The sequence below is a fragment of the Oreochromis niloticus genome, linkage group LG22 (assembly GCF_001858045.2).
Source record: "Oreochromis niloticus isolate F11D_XX linkage group LG22, O_niloticus_UMD_NMBU, whole genome shotgun sequence".
Taxonomy (NCBI): Eukaryota; Metazoa; Chordata; class Actinopteri; order Cichliformes; family Cichlidae; genus Oreochromis; species Oreochromis niloticus.
The window spans coordinates 1,724,773-1,743,330 of NC_031985.2; the positions used below are offsets into that span (position 1 = coordinate 1,724,773).

The 18,558-nt window shown below is 44.5% G+C and overlaps 2 protein-coding genes across 5 annotated transcripts; both read left to right on the plus strand.

The window, feature by feature from the left end:
- Positions 1-440: 440 nt before the first annotated feature.
- LOC102081163 (zinc finger and SCAN domain-containing protein 2) lies at positions 441-3,630 on the plus strand. Its single transcript, XM_013265330.3, has 2 exons — positions 441-814; positions 1,691-3,630. The coding sequence occupies exons 1-2, from the start codon at positions 643-645 to the stop codon at positions 2,545-2,547; spliced, it is 1,029 nt and encodes a 342-aa protein (XP_013120784.2). The 5' UTR covers positions 441-642; the 3' UTR covers positions 2,548-3,630.
- A 900-nt stretch (positions 3,631-4,530) lies between these two features.
- Positions 4,531-8,236, plus strand: LOC100705004 (uncharacterized). Of its 4 annotated transcripts, none has more exons than XM_019350477.2 (6): positions 4,531-5,303; positions 5,953-6,368; positions 6,502-6,627; positions 6,953-7,003; positions 7,118-7,242; positions 7,365-8,236. In XM_019350477.2, the coding sequence occupies exons 2-6, from the start codon at positions 6,008-6,010 to the stop codon at positions 7,551-7,553; spliced, it is 852 nt and encodes a 283-aa protein (XP_019206022.1). In that variant the 5' UTR covers positions 4,531-5,303; positions 5,953-6,007; the 3' UTR covers positions 7,554-8,236. The 4 variants fall into 4 exon arrangements, with proteins under 4 accessions (XP_019206022.1, XP_005462005.1, XP_005462004.1 ...); XM_005461948.4 differs by having other exon boundaries at positions 4,535-5,303; positions 6,039-6,368; positions 6,502-6,597; XM_005461947.4 differs by having other exon boundaries at positions 4,536-5,303; positions 6,039-6,368.
- Positions 8,237-18,558: the final 10,322 nt, after the last annotated feature.

Sequence of the window (18,558 nt, forward strand, 5' to 3'; positions counted from 1 at the left end):
CATCACTGCCTGATATTCAGTGCACATATTAAACAAATATGTAGGACTGCTTTCATATGTAGGACTGTATGAACTGTCCAATTCATATCTGACACTAACGTATAACGTATTTTACAATCTTATCAAGCTGAAAAAATGAATAAACAATATTATTAGATAAAAAGTCTCCCAACTTTGATCCTCTCTCCTGTAAAGTATGTTCTTACTTATTACACCTCATTTTCTAGTTATTCTCTATGTTTTGATGTATGTCAAGCACTTTGTTCTTATACTGAACACAATGATACATATCCATCCATCCATCCATCCTCTCGTTTTCTTCATTTTAGGGTCGGGCGGTGGGGGGTGTCCATATGAGAATCGCGCTGAAGGAATGCTTTTATTATGAAAAGTCGAAAACGGGAAGCAGTTTGTTCAGCGCATGTGCAAAACAGATTAGCAGCAGTCGGGTTTCCGGTTCGGATTAGGCAGGCTCTGTGTGTTCCGTCCGAGTAACTAAGCACAGGTGAGGTCAGGGTTAGGGCCTGGGGAGGTTAGCGGGCAGGTGTAGGTGCTCCCTGCGACTTTGTCCTCCGAACCTTCTCCGCGCAGCCGCAGACCCGCTCGGCTCGGCATCTGCGTGTCCGGCTGACGGCGGGGAAAATGTCGAAGGCTGAGGTGCTGAGAGCGCTGGTGAAGCAGCGGCTCAACGCGGCCGCTGAGGAGATTTTCGCGCTGTTTGAGAAGACAATGGAGGAGTACGAGCAGGAGATCCGCCTGCACAGGAGCAGGCAGCCGGACGGACACGCGGCCAAGAGCCGGGGGGGCCCGCACGGTGCGTTACCGGAAACAGACGGGCGGCTCTCACCATTGATGTGGTTGTTATTGTTATCGTCATCATCATCATCACCATTGTTGTTGTTATTAATAATGACAATAATGAATGAATAATGACAATTATTATTATTATTCTTATTTATGTTATTCTTTTATAATAACAACAACAAAATAACAATAATACTAATAACAATTATTGTTGTTATAATAATATTTATAATAATAATTAATATTATTATTACTCTTGTTATTGTTATTAGTATTAGTTGTTGTCGTCCGAAAGGATAAGCAGCTGTTCCAGATTTTGTAAATTTTAACTAGGCAGTTTAATTGTAAGTTAGGTGTGGTTGAGCTGTGTCTCCATAGGAACAGTAACCATAGAGAATAACTTTTCTCTGGTGTTGTGGATGGAGCAGCAGTGTTTTTACTAACGGTGAAGGTGACGGCGTGTACCTGCAGCCCCACAGGTGTCACTGTGAGGAACACCTCCCCCTCAGCACCTAAAGGAGCCATTATGGTTCAGCGGTGATGTCACGGCAGCCCCATTATTTTTCATTTAAATGATATATTGAAAGTTAACCCCCGCCCCCCAATAAGAAGACATGTTCAATAACTGTTTATGAGTAACGTGTTACACGACACTAATCACATGACCGTGCAGTCTTAGATTGGCGTAACCATGGTAACTAATCCTGCTGTTTGGTCCTCTCTAACAAAACCAAAATGTCCAAAATGAACTTTATGTTTCATTCAGTCAGACCTGAAAGCAGTGAATGGGACAGACATACTCATAGCTCCAGAGGAGCGCCCCCTGCTGGTCCCATTTGGTCTGTTGGGCTAACCAGTGCTCGTTTCCTCCCTCTGTGTCCTCCAGGGTCTCCTCTGAGTGCCACAAAGGTTACGGCGGATAAAGGAGCTTCACAGGAGCAGAGGAGCCCCGGTCTGCACCGGGAGAGTCCAGAACCGCCACAAGTCAAAGATGAACGTGAGCTTTGGACCAATCAGCCGGGGGAGCGGCCCGGCGTGCACGAGGACCTCACCATCATTCCCGTCACCGTGAAGATTGAAGAGGAGGTGGAAGAGAGCGCTCAGTCCCCCGACCTCCTTCACACCCACGGCGAGCTCAGCAGCCACCAGCTCGTGCCTGTAGCTGGTGGAGAGGACCGAGCAGGACCAGAAGCAGCCAGAAACCACCCGCAGCCTGTCAGGACTTCCTCTGACACAGGGGCCCCAGAGGATGCTCCAGTGCAGAGCGGGAAACCGCCATCAGAGGGCGCTGTGAGAGACGCGGGAAGTAACTTAGCCAAGAAACCTTACAGCTGCTCTGAGTGCGGCAAACGCTTCGGAGGCAAGAACCACCTGCAGAGCCACATGAAGAGCCACACGGGGGAGAAAACGTGCCCGTTCTGCGGCAAGAAAATCTCCAAGAGCTCCAACTTCACCACACACCTGCGCGTGCACACCGGCGAGAAGCCCTTCACCTGCTCCGTGTGCAACACGAGCTTCAGCCTGCGCAACACGCTCGTCAACCACATGAGGGTGCACACGGGCGAGAAGCCGTTCAGCTGCTCCGTCTGCGCCAAGAAGTTCACCAACAAGGCCAACGTGATCACGCACATGGCCGTCCACTCGGAGGAGAAGCCCTTTAAATGCAACGTGTGCGACAAAAGGTTCACTTGGCATTCGCAGGTCAAAAAGCACAAGTGTGTCGCCGAAAGCAGCAAGACGTGAACGCCGCGAGGATGAGAGCTCGGCGTGGCGTCGCAGCTCAGCCAGCCCGTCACTCACCCTCGCCTGGCGGTGGAATCAAGACTTTATTCAGACATCAGCAGAAACTAGCGTGTTCCTGTTTTCACTGCAAGAACGACCTTGTGATGCGGACGCTGTCGGGAATGCTGTCCGTCCACCGGCCGCAGCAGCGTGTCCACACTCTGTGCGCTGTGTGACATCACACGCGTGGTCACACCTGCTGCAGGTGGGAGGGAGGCAGCTTTGTAACCTCCTGGATCCGACGTGCAGTCGTGCATGAGTAATTAGAGTCATGTGTTCGTCGTGCACGTCGCGCATCCCCGCTGCTGACCAGCTGACTGCGGTCAGGTGACAGGCTCCTGTGAGGTGAGCTTGGCTGAGCAGCTGCAGTGTTATTGATAAAGCTTGTGTAGGATGGTTGGGACTGATGTGTGATCTCGGCTCTGTGGCTCATCCGTGTAACTTCAGGTGACCAATCAGTGCTCTGGAAGAGAAGGAGCACGTGGGAGGAGCCAGTATGAAATACAGATCCTCAGAAACAGTTTTATACCTGCTGCTTCCCTGTTGGTGTCAAACAGTATAAAGCACTTTGACCTTCCTGTGGCCACGCCCCCACACACCTGATGTTAGGATAACTTTAACCTGATAGGTCAAGATATCCTGGTCATGATGTATTATTATTATTATTATTGTGTTTAGGAGAAGGCTGGCGTCTCACAGCTGGTATCTTCAGTGTGTCACACAGTGAATCTTCAGATGATCTCGTTAGGAGGATTAGTTAATTGCTCGGCTGATACTGAGATTTACAGGATGTCCTTTAACTGCACGTCTTCCACTTTGTGAGATAAATAAATATGCAAATGCTGTAACACTGAGGGGGACAGGACAGGGCGGCTCAGTCACCACATGTCAGAAAAACACAGTTTTAGCTGGACTCCTGTAGTTTACATGAGGGCGTCCTCACTGATGTCCACTAGATGGCAGCACTGCCTCTTGGTTTGTTTTCCAGCTGTTCTTCATTTTCTGACCTTTTGTTATTTAATAAAAAGCTGAAATGCTGACAGACTTGTTTAATGTGTTGGTGTCTTTGTGATAAATTATTTTTTAGTCTTCAGGATGTGATGACGAGTGATTTCATCATCAAACAGGGCTGAATCTGACAAATGAAGCCGGCATATTTCTTGATTACAGGAAACATGGTTCACCCACACTGGAGTCTTATTTGGACCCGTCATAGATTTAGTAATGTTGTAATACAGTCTGAGGAGGCTGGAACGAAGGCGACTGGACTTGTTCTCATCAGAGATCCTGTTAAATCCAGAATTCAAAATCCTGCTCCTCACATACAAGGTCTTAAATAATCAGGCCCCATCTTATCTTAATGACCTTGTAGTACCATATCACCCTATTAGAGCACTTCGCTCTCACACTGCAGGCCTACTTGCTGTTCCTAGAGTATTTAAAAGTAGAATGGGAGGCAGAGCCTTCAGTTTTCAGGCCCCTCTTCTGTGGAACCAGCTTCCAGTTTGGATTCGGGAGACAGACACTCTCTACTTTCAAGATTAGTCTTCAAACTTTCCTTTTTGCTAAAGCATATAGTTAGGGCTGGACCAGGTGACCCTGAATCCTCCCTTAGTTATGCTGCAATAGGTGTAGGCTGCCGGGGATTCCCATGATGCATTGAGTTTTTCCTTTCCAGTCACCTTTCTCACTCACTATGTGTTAATAGACCTCTCTGCATCGAATCATATCTGTTATTAATCTCTGTCTCTCTTCCACAGCATGTCTTTATCCTGTCTTCCTTCTCTCACCCCAACCGGTCGCAGCAGATGGCCCCGCCCCTCCCTGAGCCTGGTTCTGCCGGAGGTTTCTTCCTGTTAAAAGGGAGTTTTTCCTTCCCACTGTCGCCAAAGTGCTTGCTCATAGGGGGTCATATGATTGTTGGGCTTTTCTCTGTACAATATAAAGCGCCTTGAGGCGACTTTTGTTGTGATTTGGCGCTATATAAATAAAATTGAATTGAATTGAATTGAATCAGAGAAGCTTCTGCTGTTCTGAGACCAAATGAAGAAGCCTCTGTGACGAGAGGTGGAAGTCCAGCCTCCTCAGACTGCCATGAGCGGGATGACAGAACCTCCACAGACATGTTTGTGCTGTTGTTAATGTGTTAGAGCTGTTAAAGATGATGGTGGAGGTTTCATGTTTGCGAGGGTGATTTGTGGTCAGTGCGACCGTTGGGTTCTCGGTCGTGTTCCTGATGAACAAAGTGCTTCAGTAGCTCCTCGGTTTCTGTCTGAAGCGTCCTCCTGGCTCCAAACATCTTCCGCCCGCTGTGCCTGAACGCTCGCAGGTTCAGAAACACTTTCAGACGTCCTCAGCCTTTGTATGTGTGTCTACGTGTGAAACTGAGGGTCGGTGTGGTTGCACTGGAAGGTGTACCAAGGATGTCGGAGAGGTCGCAGTGGGATTGCTGACATCACCCTTCCTGTGATGACCAAACGTCCCCTAGCTGTGGGCTTCAGGCCCGTGCAGCCGTGAAGGCTCGGACGCTTCCTCGTTTGCTTGGTGATTTTCTTGAAACCCTGAATGTGCCACCGTTTGCAGAAAACATGGACCAGCTTCCTCTTCGGCTGTGAGTCAGAGCTGCTAGAAAGATCAGGAAACCAGTCCTCAGCTGGGAACGTTTGACGTGTCCACCATGGCTCGGGTCGCCCTCCTGTGTCTGCTCGCGTCCATCGGTAAGAATTTAAATGTCTCAGAGCTGAATGTTTAATATTTTAGTTATTATAAAGGCTGAAGCTGTTGTCCTTTAGGTCTGATCTGTCCTGGTCAGAGCCTCCGCTGAAGTTAACGCAAAGCAGTGGCACTGAAGTCTGAACCAGGTTTGGGATAACCTCCAATAAACACATGAAGTATTTATCGGAGGTTATCCCAAACCTGGTTCATCTGGTGGGGCGTGGCACTGAATAAAGAAGTACACGGAATGATTTTGTGTCTGAGCGTGCTCAGTGCTGCTGTGACACTGTACGCATAAAAGAACCAATCTGAAGATCACGTCAGGTGTTTTAGCATCTGTTACCATGGTGACCCAGCAGGTAAACAGGTAAAAAAACAGAAGCCGTTAGTCTGGCCTTGTAGTCCGGCCCTCCTCAGAGCTGAGCTCGCTCTCAGCTGAAGGAAGGAGCTCTGAGGAAGGTTGTGAATGTGACCTCCTCACCGTCCGAGCAGATTTACAGAAAACAAACAAACTGAAATCAGGAGTGAAAACGTGTGAAATGGATCCACTGTGGAGAGGACAGCAGGAAATATGAACATGTTTACATAAAGTGGGTTTTGGTACTCGGTTTTACTTTGAAAGCTTTGCTTTTTCTGCTTCCTGTGGTAAAGGTGTGACACAGCTGTTAGTGTCAGAGGTCACGGTGGTATAATCAGCACAGCTCTGATGGTACGTCATGTGACCTGTGTCCCTGCAGGGTGCTGCGTGGGTCAGAGGATCCTGTCAGAAGGCTCTGTGCACGCAGGTGTCGGAAGCAATGTGACGCTGAAAACTCCGATTCACGACCTGCAGAGCTCGGCTCTGTTCTGGCACTTTAATGACGGGAAGGAGATTGTAAATGTTGCCTCGGTGAGCTCCTCCACGCTCAGACTGAACACGTCCTACGAGGGCAGAGCGTGGATTAATCCAGCCAACGGCCACTTGACCCTGGGCGCGCTGACACTGCAGGACAGTGGGGAATATATCATCACCATCGTATACAAACACGGTCAGAGCGACATTGCAAAGATACGCCTCACGGTCTCAGGTGAGTCGTTATTGGATCCCAAATTATTTTTGTTCAAACCAAACTTTATGTGTCAGCCTGAAAACGTTATGCAGTCATCTTCACAGCTCTGCTGCTTTATGTTGTTCATTTAGTTTGATTGTGGATTTAACAGGGACCCAGAACGGAGGAAATCCACGCGCTCGCTCTTCACTCGTCACATGTGGACGCTCGGTTTTCAGCACGTACGGCCAAACCGTGTCAGGACCAGGTGTGGCGGTCCCAGCTGCAACAATGAAATGTAATGATTGATGTGAACAGGCCTGAACGATTGGACAGGTCGCCCTCTTCTTTCTGCTGAAAGGGGAAGTGACACCATCACATGGATGCTCTGAAATAGTCTTTGTGTTATTTTAGGAGGGTTTGTGTTTTCTCAGCACTTTTTCAGGAACTTTCAGCGTCACTGACACACAGATTTCCTCTTTTATTGAGAGTTTACTTCCTTAGAAAAAGCGAAGTGATGCACTGAGAGACTCCTGTGAGTGAGTCACTGAGACGTCTGTCGCCCCCTGCTGTTCACAGCTGGAAAACGACTAGTTTACTGTCTCACGTCTCTGTGTTCACAGCTCCACCCACCGGCACCACCCCCATGCCAGCTCTCCCTGAGCAGATCACAGGTACTCACCTGTCACCTGTCGGGCAGCTTTATTGATATCCTGTCAGTCCATTAAAACGTTCTGTTTATGACCCTGAAAAACACACGTCCCACTCAGCGTCGTCTTCTTCTGCAGATTACTTTGTGTCTCTGGTTGTGTGTGTGGTTGTGATCGTCGTGCTGTCGGCTGGTTTCCTGCTGCTCCTCTACAGATGGATGGAGAACAGGAAAAACAGGAATTCAGATGGAAGACAGGTGGAGGTAACTCTCCATCAGTGTTTCTGTCAGTGTTTAATCTTGCATGAGAGATTAATGCCACTAGAGGGCAGTAAACACCAGCTGCATACACACGTGCTGTAACTGGATGTGTTAAATATTTTCAGATACCTGCGGCCCAGCAGAAGAACGGAGCTCCAGGATCCACATGTGAAGACTCCACCTACCAGACCATGACTCCAGCCCCCACAGACCTGGACCACATCTACTCCACCCTCACTGACATGCAGTACATGTCACATGTGCGATACATTCAAACGGACACAATTTCCTGCAAATCACTAACATCCCAGTAAAATCCTGAAATGTTTCCATCACAAACTCATCCACAGATACGTTTGTGATGTTTATAATTGTATAACTATAAACATCAGTTATAATATTAATCGTTTTCATGTTTTTTTATTTGTGTATGTTTGTTATTACTTCAGTTTATAAGCCCCGCCTCTCTGAGCTGTGGGTGTAAATGAACGCTAACCCCCTAACTCTGACCACTCTCTTCTGTTGCTGCCGTCCCTACAGACGCTGTATTTCACATCACGTATGTTATATGATTGTCACTGATCTAATGACTCAATAACTTTTGCTACAATGTGATTAAAGAGGCCACTTTGACCAGCTTTAGCATTAAAATGCTGTTTGGACGGGTAAATAAGATTACACTATATAGTGAGTTTTGGTATCAAACATAATTAACCTTTGTACTGTAAATTCTTTACATGATTTGAATGGTTCCTGTTTACCTGTGTTTAATAGTAAAAAGTCGTATTGCTGCACACTTTGTCTGATTCTTACTCCTGTGACTGTTGCTGGTCAGTACGAGCACTGATGCTGGTGCTGGATCTATACTAGTGTGCTACGATCACTTTCTTTCTGTCCTCTAAGTTCAGCATGTAGCTCGCTGAACTGTGTTAAATCAGTCATTTCTTTGGAAATAAAAAATGTACGTCACACATTCACTATAAAAATATCTTTTTCATGTTGGCTGTCACGTCTGTTTTATTTAAATTCTATAATACATCTAATCAGCAGAAGCTGACCCGACAAGCCTTAGAGACAGGCACATTTACACTCAGGTCTACAGAAAACAGTTTCAAAATAAAAGCTGAAAGTATGCAAATTAATCTGATCTCATGACACAGTGCTCTTCCGTACAGAAGCTACATTTATGGGTTAAAAGTATCAGTATTGGCATCGATGCTTATAATTGCCGTGTATTTACCTGGTATCACATCAGTGCCAAAGTTTGCAGTATCATACAGAACTATCTTACTGAGCTGGTCCTGCTGATGATTTGGAATGATCTGAGAGCAGTTACTGTAGGATTAAAGAAATTATTTTACTGCTACTGTTCATAACCATCATCTTTATCATTGCATTAATTATCATTTCATCAAAGCATTTATTGAAGCTGTTGGCATTATGTTATAATTTGTATTACAGGTGTTATCATAATCACATATTAACATGTTTATTACAGGTGCAGTTATAACCACTTTAAATTGTTGAGTTAAATCTATAAATCTATCTATATTCAGCAACATATTGCACTAGAGTTTACTTGACAACAGGTGACAGAAGGAGGACGAGTCCATGGGGACCTCAAAGGCCTGAGATCATCACCATATTTGGAAGAGGATGCCAGAAAGGGGAACTTCTGTGTCTGCATTTATCTCTAAAAATTGATCATTGTCTGTAAAAGAGGCAAATAATGTTCTTAAGAGGCAAATATGTGCTTGTAAACGCAAGAGGGGGCGTTATAATACCCTGACAATATAAAAGCAATCTGAAGTGCGTTTTTGGTCTTTGGTGTTCAGCCCTCGTGTTTTTGAATGTGTGCTGATGGCTTTAAATTAGAAAAACTCTTAGAGTGAAAAGCAAATAATTCATAATTAAAAATAAGAAGGGAGCTCACCATCATTGGCATAATTGTGTGTGTGAGAGAGAGAGAACTATAGAACATCCCAAAAACAAATCCGGGGTTTAAACTGAGACATTTTAATATTTCCTCAATATTTCTGACTCATTTTAAATTTGATTTCAGCAACACGTCTAAAAGTTGACTTGAGGGGAAAAAATAGAGCTGGAGTAGCAGCTGACCGGGTTGTTTTTCAGCAGGTCCGTCACATGATCAAGGATAAAGAGATCATCAGTTGTTCACCAACGTGCAAAAACCTGCATCTACAAACTGTGGAAGTCTCAGAATAATGTTCCTCACTGTGAACCCATCTACAGAACATCATATCCTCAACATCCTCACAGATCCTGGAGGAATCTCTGTGCGCAGGGACGACTCTGGGATGAAATCAGTACATGGGCTCAGGAACACGTCCAGACATCAGCGTCTGCGAGCAGCTCGGCGTGCCATCTACACCTGCAGGTTACAGCTTCATCACGCAGAGAAGAAGCCACATGTGATGGACACATGATGGAGAAACTGCGCCGTCTGCTCTGGACCAAAACTGATCTGAGGTCAGAGAGAACCTCATGTCTACATATCTGTCTGGAGCTGCTGTGTCTCATGTTTTCACCAGTGTGTCTCTGCATCATCACTGATTCAGGATCTGTTCACAACTCCGCCCACCTGGACCACACCCACCTCAGCTTTTATTAACATCAGAGCACAAAGGTCTGTTTGTTTTAAATCAGTCTTTCATATCACTGTCTGACGTCCCACTCAGCGTCGTCTTCTTCTGTGTCCAGATTACTTTGTGTCTCTGGTTGTGTGCGTGGTTGTGATCGTCGTGCTGTCGGCTGGTTTCCTGCTGCTCCTCTACAGATGGATGGAGAACAAGAAAAACAGGAATTCAGATGGAAGACAGGTGGAGGTAACTCTCCATCAGTGTTTCTGTCAGTGTTTAATCTTGCACGAGAGATTAATGCCACTAGAGGGCAGTAAACACCAGCTGCATACATACATGTGCTGTAACTGGATGTGTTAAATATTTTCAGATACCTGCGGCCCAGCAGAAGAACGGGGCTGCAGGATCCACATGTGAAGACTCCACCTACCAGACCATGACTGCAGCCCCCACAGACCTGGACCACATCTACTCCACCTGTCTACATCAGTGAGCTTTGGTGTGAAACAGCTGACACAGCTCTGTCCAGTGTTTGTGTCCTGTCTCAAGAAAACAAAGGTTTTTGGCCCTGTGTCTGATTTCCACTTTCATACATCAGTGTTGGTGGTTAGCAGGTATTCTGTGTGTGTGTGTGTGTGTGTGTACGTGTGTGTGTGTGTGTGTGTGTGTGAAGCCCAACATGTACAGCATGTTAATGCAGCTGGGTAACCAAGCTGCATTCAGTCCTTTCTAAGGACTACATTCCTCGGTACATGTTCATAATCTGGAATTTCAGCAACTGAAAGAAACAGCTGATGCTGCAGCGAGTACTGCGATGCTAAACGTGATACTGTTAACTGAAGAGCAGCTGAAATTAAATATCAGATCTTCTGAGCAGTGACACAGCTCAGAGTTCTCGGTGAGTCATTACTGACCTGGATGTTTTCCATGGAAGTAGGACAAAACAATAGTTTTACTCAGGATCTGTATCACAGGTGAGATCTGTTCCTGTTCCTGGCCTTGAGTTTGCCACCGAGCTCAGTTACATGATCATTAATATGCAAATTCTCATGACCACTGATCAACAACCACTGATCAATAACCATGAGTACCATTCACAGAGAGTTGGGGAATGGCTGCAATCACAGCATTGTAAGATGGCGACAGATGTACCCTTAGGCCCCCTCCTCGATTCAGAGATGGTCTTTCCCTTTTCACATAAATGGCCTCCTTGACTCCGCCCTCAAACCAGCGTTCCTCCCTGTCCAGGATGTGTACATCCTCATCATTGAAAGTGTCCACTGGCCTGTAGGTGTAAATAGACTGCAGAGTCCTGGCCTGATGAGGTGGCTCTTCTGTGTTGTAGCCAGAGGTTGTTTGGTTTCCCCGATGTATAAATCCTGCCAATCCTCCTGGCACTTCACAGCGTACACTATGTTACTCTGTTTGTGTCGGGGGACCCGATCCTTGGGGTGGACCAGTTTTTGGCGCAGCGTGTTTTGGGGTTTAAAAGCCACACAGACCCGGTGTTTAGAGAAAATGCGTCTCAGCCGTTCTCTCTTCTTTCCTGGACCACTTGGAACTTTTTTAGGTGTCTTCTTAGCTTTGAAAATATTTGTAAATAGAAATTAACGGGAACAAACCTCCAGCAGAACCAGGCTCGGGGAGGGGCAGCCATCTACCATGACTGGTTGGGGTGAGACAGACAGACAGGATAAAAGACATGTTGTGGAAGAGAGACAGAGATTCTACTTTTAAATACTCTAGGAACAACAAGTAGGCCTGCAGTGCGAGAGCGAAGTGCTCTAATAGGGTGATATGATACTGCAAGGTCATTAAGATGAGGGGAAGCCAAAACAGGAGTGTAACAGGGCGGCCTTTAGCGGCTGGAGTGAGATGGACCAAGGTAAGTACAGTGGAACAAAAAGTATTTGCCATGAAGCTCTCCTTACAAACAATTCACTCCAACCTAATGACAACTGGCAGCATTAAATACCTTCAGCTGTCAGACTAAACCATTAATCCACTCACAGGTAAATTCTTAAATCCCAACCTTCCACCACAGTATACAACACATCAATTTGAAAAAATAAATATATAAATACATTTCACATTTTCATATTAATAAATATTTTACACTTTAATCTTACACCAAACCCCTTATTATAAAAACCCCAAAACCCCAGCAAAAAAGATTCCCCACACTCCCTTAACCCATGGTCTCTCCCAGAACCTTTAAATGGTGTCTGGACCCCCAGGGAAGCATTTGCCCAAACACCTTGGAGAGAACACAGGAAAGAAAGGTGCATAATCACATCTTACAATAACTTCTTTGCACCCCCTTTAATTCTAGTTTTTTCACACACACATTAGTTCTCCTTACCTTATTCCCTCTCAATCACCATTCCTTTTCACAGACGCCACCACATTCCTTGATGAGGAACGCTGTGCAGGACCTGAAATAAGGCAACCAACTTATGTTAAAATTCCCAATAAATATTCAATAAATATACAATAATGCAAATAATCTTCTGTGCAAATCCATGCTTAAAGTGTGATGCTAAATAAAGTGCTTTTAATAAAGTGAAAGGTGTGTTGCTAAAGTACTATACAGATTATAATATAAATAACAGTAAGGGAGTCCTCTTCCTTACAAGAAGAAATCTGCTCTCTCTTTCTAGTCCCTGTCAGGACTCTTGCTGCAGCATTTTGGATTAACTGAAGGCTTTTCAGGGAGTTTTTAGGACATCCTGATAATAGTGAATTACAGTAGTCCAGCCTGGAAGTAATAAATGCATGAACTAGTTTTTCAGCGTCACTCTGAGACAGGATATTTCTAACTTTAGAGATGTTGCACAAATGGAAGAAAGCAGTCTTACATATTTGTTTAATATGTGCGTTGAAGGACATGTCCTGGTCAAAAATGACTCCAAGGTTCCTCACAGCGTTACTGGAGGCCAAGGTAATGCCATCCAGAGTAAGAATCTGCTTAGATACCATATTTCTAAGATTTTCAGGGCCGAGTACAATAACCTCAGTTTTATCTGAATTAAGAAGCAGAAAGTTAGCGGCCATCCAGGTCTTTATGTCTTTAAGACATTCCTGCAGTTTAACTCATTGGTGTGTGTTACCTGGCTTCATGGACAGATAGAGCTGCGTGTCATCTGCATAGCAGTGAAAATGTAAACTGTCTTCTAATGATGCTGCCTAAGGGAAGCATGTATAATGTAAACAGAATTGGTCCTAGCACTGAACCCTGTGGAACACCATAATTGACCTTAGTGTGTGAAGAGGACTCTCCATTTACTTGAACAAATTGGAGTCTATTAGATAGATATGATACAAACCACTGCAGTACAGTACCTGTAATACCTACAGCATGTTCTAATCGCTCTAATAGGATATTATGGTCAACAGTATCGAACGCAGCACTGAGGTCTAGCAGGACAAGCACAGAGATGAGTCCACTGTCAGAGGCCATAAGAAGATCATTTGTAACCTTCACTAAAGCTGTTTCTGTGCTGTGATGAGCTCTGAAACCTGACTGAAACTCTTCAAATAAGCCATTCCTCTGCAGATGATCTGTTAGCTGTTTGACAACTACTCTTTCAAGGATGTTTGATATGAAAGGAAGGTTGGAGATTGGCCTATAATTAGCTAAGACTGCTGGGTCTAGAGATGCTTTTTAAGTAAAGGTTTAACTACAGCCACCTTGAAGGCCTGTGGTACATAGCCGATTATTAGAGATAGGTTGATCATATTTAAAATCGAAGCATTAATTAATGGCAGGACTTCTTTGAGCAGTTTTGTAGGAATGGGGTCTAAAAGACACGTTGATGGTTTGGAGGAAGTAATTATTGAAGTTAACTCAGAAAGATCAATTGGAGAAAAAGAGTCTAACTTAACATCAATGGTACTAAAAGTAGCTGTAGATAATATTACATCTGTGGGATGATTATTGGTAATTTTTTCTCTAATGATAAAAATTTTATTTGTGATGAAGTTCATGAAGTCATTACTAGTTAACGTTAAAGGGATTGTTGGCTCAGTAGAGCTCTGACTGTTTGTCAGCCTGGCTACAGTGCTGAAGAGAAACCTGGGGTTGTTCTTATTTTCTTCAATCAGTGACGAATAGTAAGATGTTCTGGCTTTGCGGAGGGCTTTCTTATAAAGCAGCAAACTATTTCTCCAGGCTAAATGATGATCCTCTAAATTTGTGACACGCCATTTCCTCTCCAGCTTACGAGTTATCTGCTTTAGGCTACGTGTTTGAGAATTATACCACGGAGTCAGGGACTTCTGATTTGAGACCTTAGTTTTCACAGGAGCTACAGTATCCAGAGTCGTACGTAGTGAGGAGGTAAAATTATTAACAAGATAATCGACCTCTGTTGGAGTAGCGTTCAGATAGCTGCTCTGCTCTATGTTGGTACAGGGCATTGAAGATGATAACAGTGGGTGGATTATATTCTTAAACTTAGTTACAGCACTTTCAGAAAGACATCTACTGTGATAAAGTCTACTCTCCACTGCTGTGTAATCAATTATTGTAAATGTAAATGTTATCAGGAAATGATCAGACAGCAGAGGGTTTTCAGGAAACACTGTTAAATGTTCAGTTTCTATGCCATATGTTAAAACAAGATCTAGAGTGTGATTAAAGTGGTGGGTGGGTTCTTTTACATTTTGAGAGAAGCCAATTGAGTCTAATAACAGATTAAATGCGATGTTGAGGCTGTCATTTTTAGCATCTACATGGATGTTAAAATCACCCACAATAATTATTTTATCTGAGCTGAGCACTAAATCAGATAAAAAGTCTGAGAAATCAGAGAGAAACTCTGTGTAAGGCCCAGGTGGACGATAGATGATAACAAGTAAGACTGGTTTCTGAGTTTTACAGCTGGGGTGGACGAGGCTAAGCATCAGGCTTTCAAATGAATTAAAAGTCTGTCTGGGTCTTTGGTTGATTAATAGGCTGGTGTGAAAAATTGCTGCCACACCACCCCCTCGGCCTGTGCTTCGAGGTTTCTGGTAGTTAGAATGACTCGGGGGTGTTGATTCATTTAAACTAACATACTCATCCTGCTGCAACCAGGTTTCTGTAAGGCAGAGTAAATCGATTTGTTGATCAATTATTAAGTCATGTACTAACAGAGACTTGGAGGAGAGAGACCTAATATTTAATAATCCACATTTCACTGTTTTACTCTTTGGTTCAGATGTGGATACTGTATTGTTCTTTCTTTGTGATTTTTTATGTTTAAGTTGTTTATTGCTGGTTTTTAGTTTGTTTTTCGTCTGTTTGGGAGCTGACACAGTCTCTATGGAGATGGGTTTTTGGGGGGTAGCAGGAGGAGAGAAGCTGCAGAGAGGCGTGTAGGACTGCAACTCTGCGTCCTGGTCCCAACTCTGGATAGTCATATTTTGGGGGGTTTAATAAATTGGTCCATATTTCTAGAAATGAGAGCTGCTCCATCCAAAGTGGGATGGATGCCGTCTCTCCTAACAAGACCAGGTTTCCTCCAGAAGGTTTGCCAATTATCTATGAAGCCCACATCGTTTCTGGGACACCACTCAGACAGCCAGCAATTTATTTTGTTTATTTATATTATTGGTCATTATGGCTTTGCCATGGTCCTCTTGATCGATCTTTATTATTATTGTTATTTATGTATTGTTTTGTTTGAAGTTATTACAGACTGGACAGACATGAATGGGGGATAGTAAAGGAAGAGAATAGAATAATCCTTTAATTGTCCCACAAGGGGAAATTTGGTTGTAACAACAGCAAAACCCCACACACATATACAAACAGCACAGGACACAGAACAGAAACACAAACATTTTTTTCATATTTACATCATGGACAATAGTGACCAATGCAGAGTACTGTACAGTTATTAAAATTAAAGTACAGATAAGTGGCAAACCCAGGTTGTAGTGTGCAAATAGAGCAGGATACTGAAAGATGTTTAAATAGTTAAGAATATTTAGAATAATTAGAAAAGTGCAGATTGTGTGATTGTACCTGTGCATTAAAAAGTCAACGTGTAACTTCCGATAAGTTAGTGTATACAGGGCTCTAGACTAACTTTTTGACATGGGCGCACCGGTGCGCCTAACTTTAAAAATTTAGGCGTACCGGCACAAAAGTTAGGCGCACTCAAATTTTTCAACTGCATCACTTAACACCGCAGTTTTACATGTGCACTTTCTTTGGGGGGAAGTCCATACAGACAATATCCATTTCTAAGTTATTAACTAACAAACTTGTGCTTAAATTGCTTTCTCAATATTGTAGAAAATGTTAAACTTAATCATCATCTTGGCTCCTCTGACGACCTGTTTGCTGCTGCCTGCTGCTGAAAGGCAGTGGGGAGAGGGGACACTTGGGCAGTGCATTTATTGCAGCATATAATGTGTTTTCTGGATACACTGCTGCTTTTTCAGCATTCAAAGATTGATGGCACCGTGTCAGAGCTGGTTATGAATTTCAGACGGATCAGGCCTTAACTTAACACAAAAGTTATCAACAGTTCTTTTCATCTTTTCTTATTACAAACAGCTACATCCACTTCTGTCAGGCCTAGGCTGCTCACTAGGGCTGGGTATCATCACTGATTTCTAGAATCCATTCGATTCCGGTTCTCAAAGTCCTGATTCGATTCAATTTAGCCTCAGACAGTCAGAAATATTATAATTCTGATCATTTATCAGCACTGATACATGTGAGACTTCATCAGAATTGTGAACATCACAGCAGATGCCTTTGTGTCAAAGTAACTGAGAATAAAACACAGAAACATGAAGGAGATTTTCCTGGTCTGGCGTTTTATAGCAGATAACCTTAAAAATATTCTGCAATATTCTGCAATTTTGCATAATTTTAAGAAGTTTAAATTTCTTCACTCTTGAACAGCAGAAATTCGGCTTTCTTGTCCGAGGTCATTTACGTGAAAAAAGAAAAAGACAGCGCTGTAAACAACGGTAGACTGGTGCAGAAAACAGAGATTTGAGACGGGAAACTGTTCTTGAAGTACAGAGAGAGAGAGAGAGAGAGAGAGAGAGAGAGAGAGAGAGAGCTGTGCATGAAGTGTGATTTTTATCGTGGTGGAAGCAAAACAGCAAAAGTCAGAGGGAATTCATGACGACATTGATCAAATGTGAAGCGTAGTTTGCTGCTTCTTTTGCTGCTGGCTCGGCGAATTTTGGTTGGAGAGACAAAACCTGCAGCTCAGAATCAGCGTAAAAAAGACATAAACACAGCGCGGACCCGACGCATCAGAATCGCTGAGCTCCGACAGCGTGTCCGTGTTCAGGCCGTGGGGTGAGAAAGCTGAGAAAGACAAAGCTGATTCTGATGCGTCGGGTCCGCTCTGTGTTTACGTCTTTGTGTGGAATCCGTTAATGAATTGATATCGCTTTATTCAAGCTACTCACCTCTCTCTTCCACCTGCACTTTCAACTGGACCACGGCCAATCAGAGAGGTCCCGCCCCTGACTATCTCTGATTGGTTTAGTCCATGATAGGGACATAATGTGTGTCTGTTGTTGACCAGACAGACAGTTGCAGAGATTTTTTTTTTTTTTTTTGTTACCCGAAAATATTGATGCGACCAAATATTTTTTTTTAGTCGCACCACTGAAAAATTTGGTCGCATTTGCGACCAAATTGGTCGCACTCTAGAGCCCTGGTATATATAAGCTGAGAAAAAGTAATGTGCAGTTATAACAGTAGAAGTTGTTACAGCACTGATGTAAACATGTGATGTTGGGAGCAGTTCTGATTGTACAGTCTGACAGCTGCAGGGAGGAAGGACCTGCAGAAACGCTCCTTCATGCATCGAGGATGCAGCAGTCTGTCACTGAAGGAGCTCTGCAGTTCAGCAACATTTCCATGCATGGGGTGGGAGACTCTGTCCATCAGAGATGTTATTTTGGCCAGAGTCCTTCTGTCTCCCACCACCTGCACTGGGTCCAGGGTGCATCCCAGAACAGAGCTGGCCTTCCTGATGAGTTTATCCAACCTCTTCCTCTCAGCTGCCGATAAACCGCTGCTCCAACATACAACACTGTAAAAAATGACAGATGCCACCACAGAGTCATAGAAGGTCTTTAAAAGCGCTCCCTGTACTCCAAATGACCTCAGCCGCCTCAGCAGGTAGAGTCTGCTCTGACCCTTCCTGTAAAGAGCATCAGTGTTGTGGCTCCAGTCCAGTTTATTATTCAGGTGAACACCCAGGTACCTACAAGAGTCCACTATCTCAATGTCCACTCCCTGGATGTTCACCGGTGTCAGTGTGGTGGGTCTGCGTCTCCGGAAGTCCACCACCAACTCCTTGGTTTTCCCAGCGTTGATCAGCAGGTGGTTCTGCTGACACCAGTCTACAAAGTCCAGAGTCCACTGTCTGTACTCTGAGTCGTCTTCACCTGTGATGAGGCCGACTATGGCAGAGTGGTCAGAGAACTTCTGTAGGTGGCAGCGTGGGGAGTTGATGGAGAAGTCTGCAGTGTAGAGGGTGAAGAGGAACGGTGCCAGCACAGTTCCCTGTGGGGCCCCCGTACTGCAGACCAGCGTATCAGAGACACAGCCCTGTGACCTCACATACTGTGGGCGTCCTGTGAGGTAGTCCAGTATCCACTGGGACATGTGGTGGTCCACTCCTGATAGCTCCAGCTTGTCCCTCAGAAGTCGTGGCTGGATGGTGTTGAAAGCACTGGAGAAATCAAAGAACAT

What these genes read in the sequence shown, in the direction of transcription:
- LOC102081163 (XM_013265330.3), top strand. Translation starts at nt 643, where the DNA reads ATGTCGAAGGCTGAGGTGCTGAGAGCGCTGGTGAAGCAGCGGCTCAAC. An exon ending in GAGCCGGGGGGGCCCGCACG is followed by an intron (nt 815 to 1,690) that starts GTGCGTTACCGG and finishes TGTGTCCTCCAG; the next exon opens with GGTCTCCTCTGAGTGCCACA.
- LOC100705004 (XM_005461947.4), top strand. Translation starts at nt 5,264, where the DNA reads ATGGCTCGGGTCGCCCTCCTGTGTCTGCTCGCGTCCATCG. An exon ending in GTGTCTGCTCGCGTCCATCG is followed by an intron (nt 5,304 to 6,038) that starts GTAAGAATTTAA and finishes GTGTCCCTGCAG; the next exon opens with GGTGCTGCGTGGGTCAGAGG. An exon ending in CAGATGGAAGACAGGTGGAG is followed by an intron (nt 7,243 to 7,364) that starts GTAACTCTCCAT and finishes AAATATTTTCAG; the next exon opens with ATACCTGCGGCCCAGCAGAA.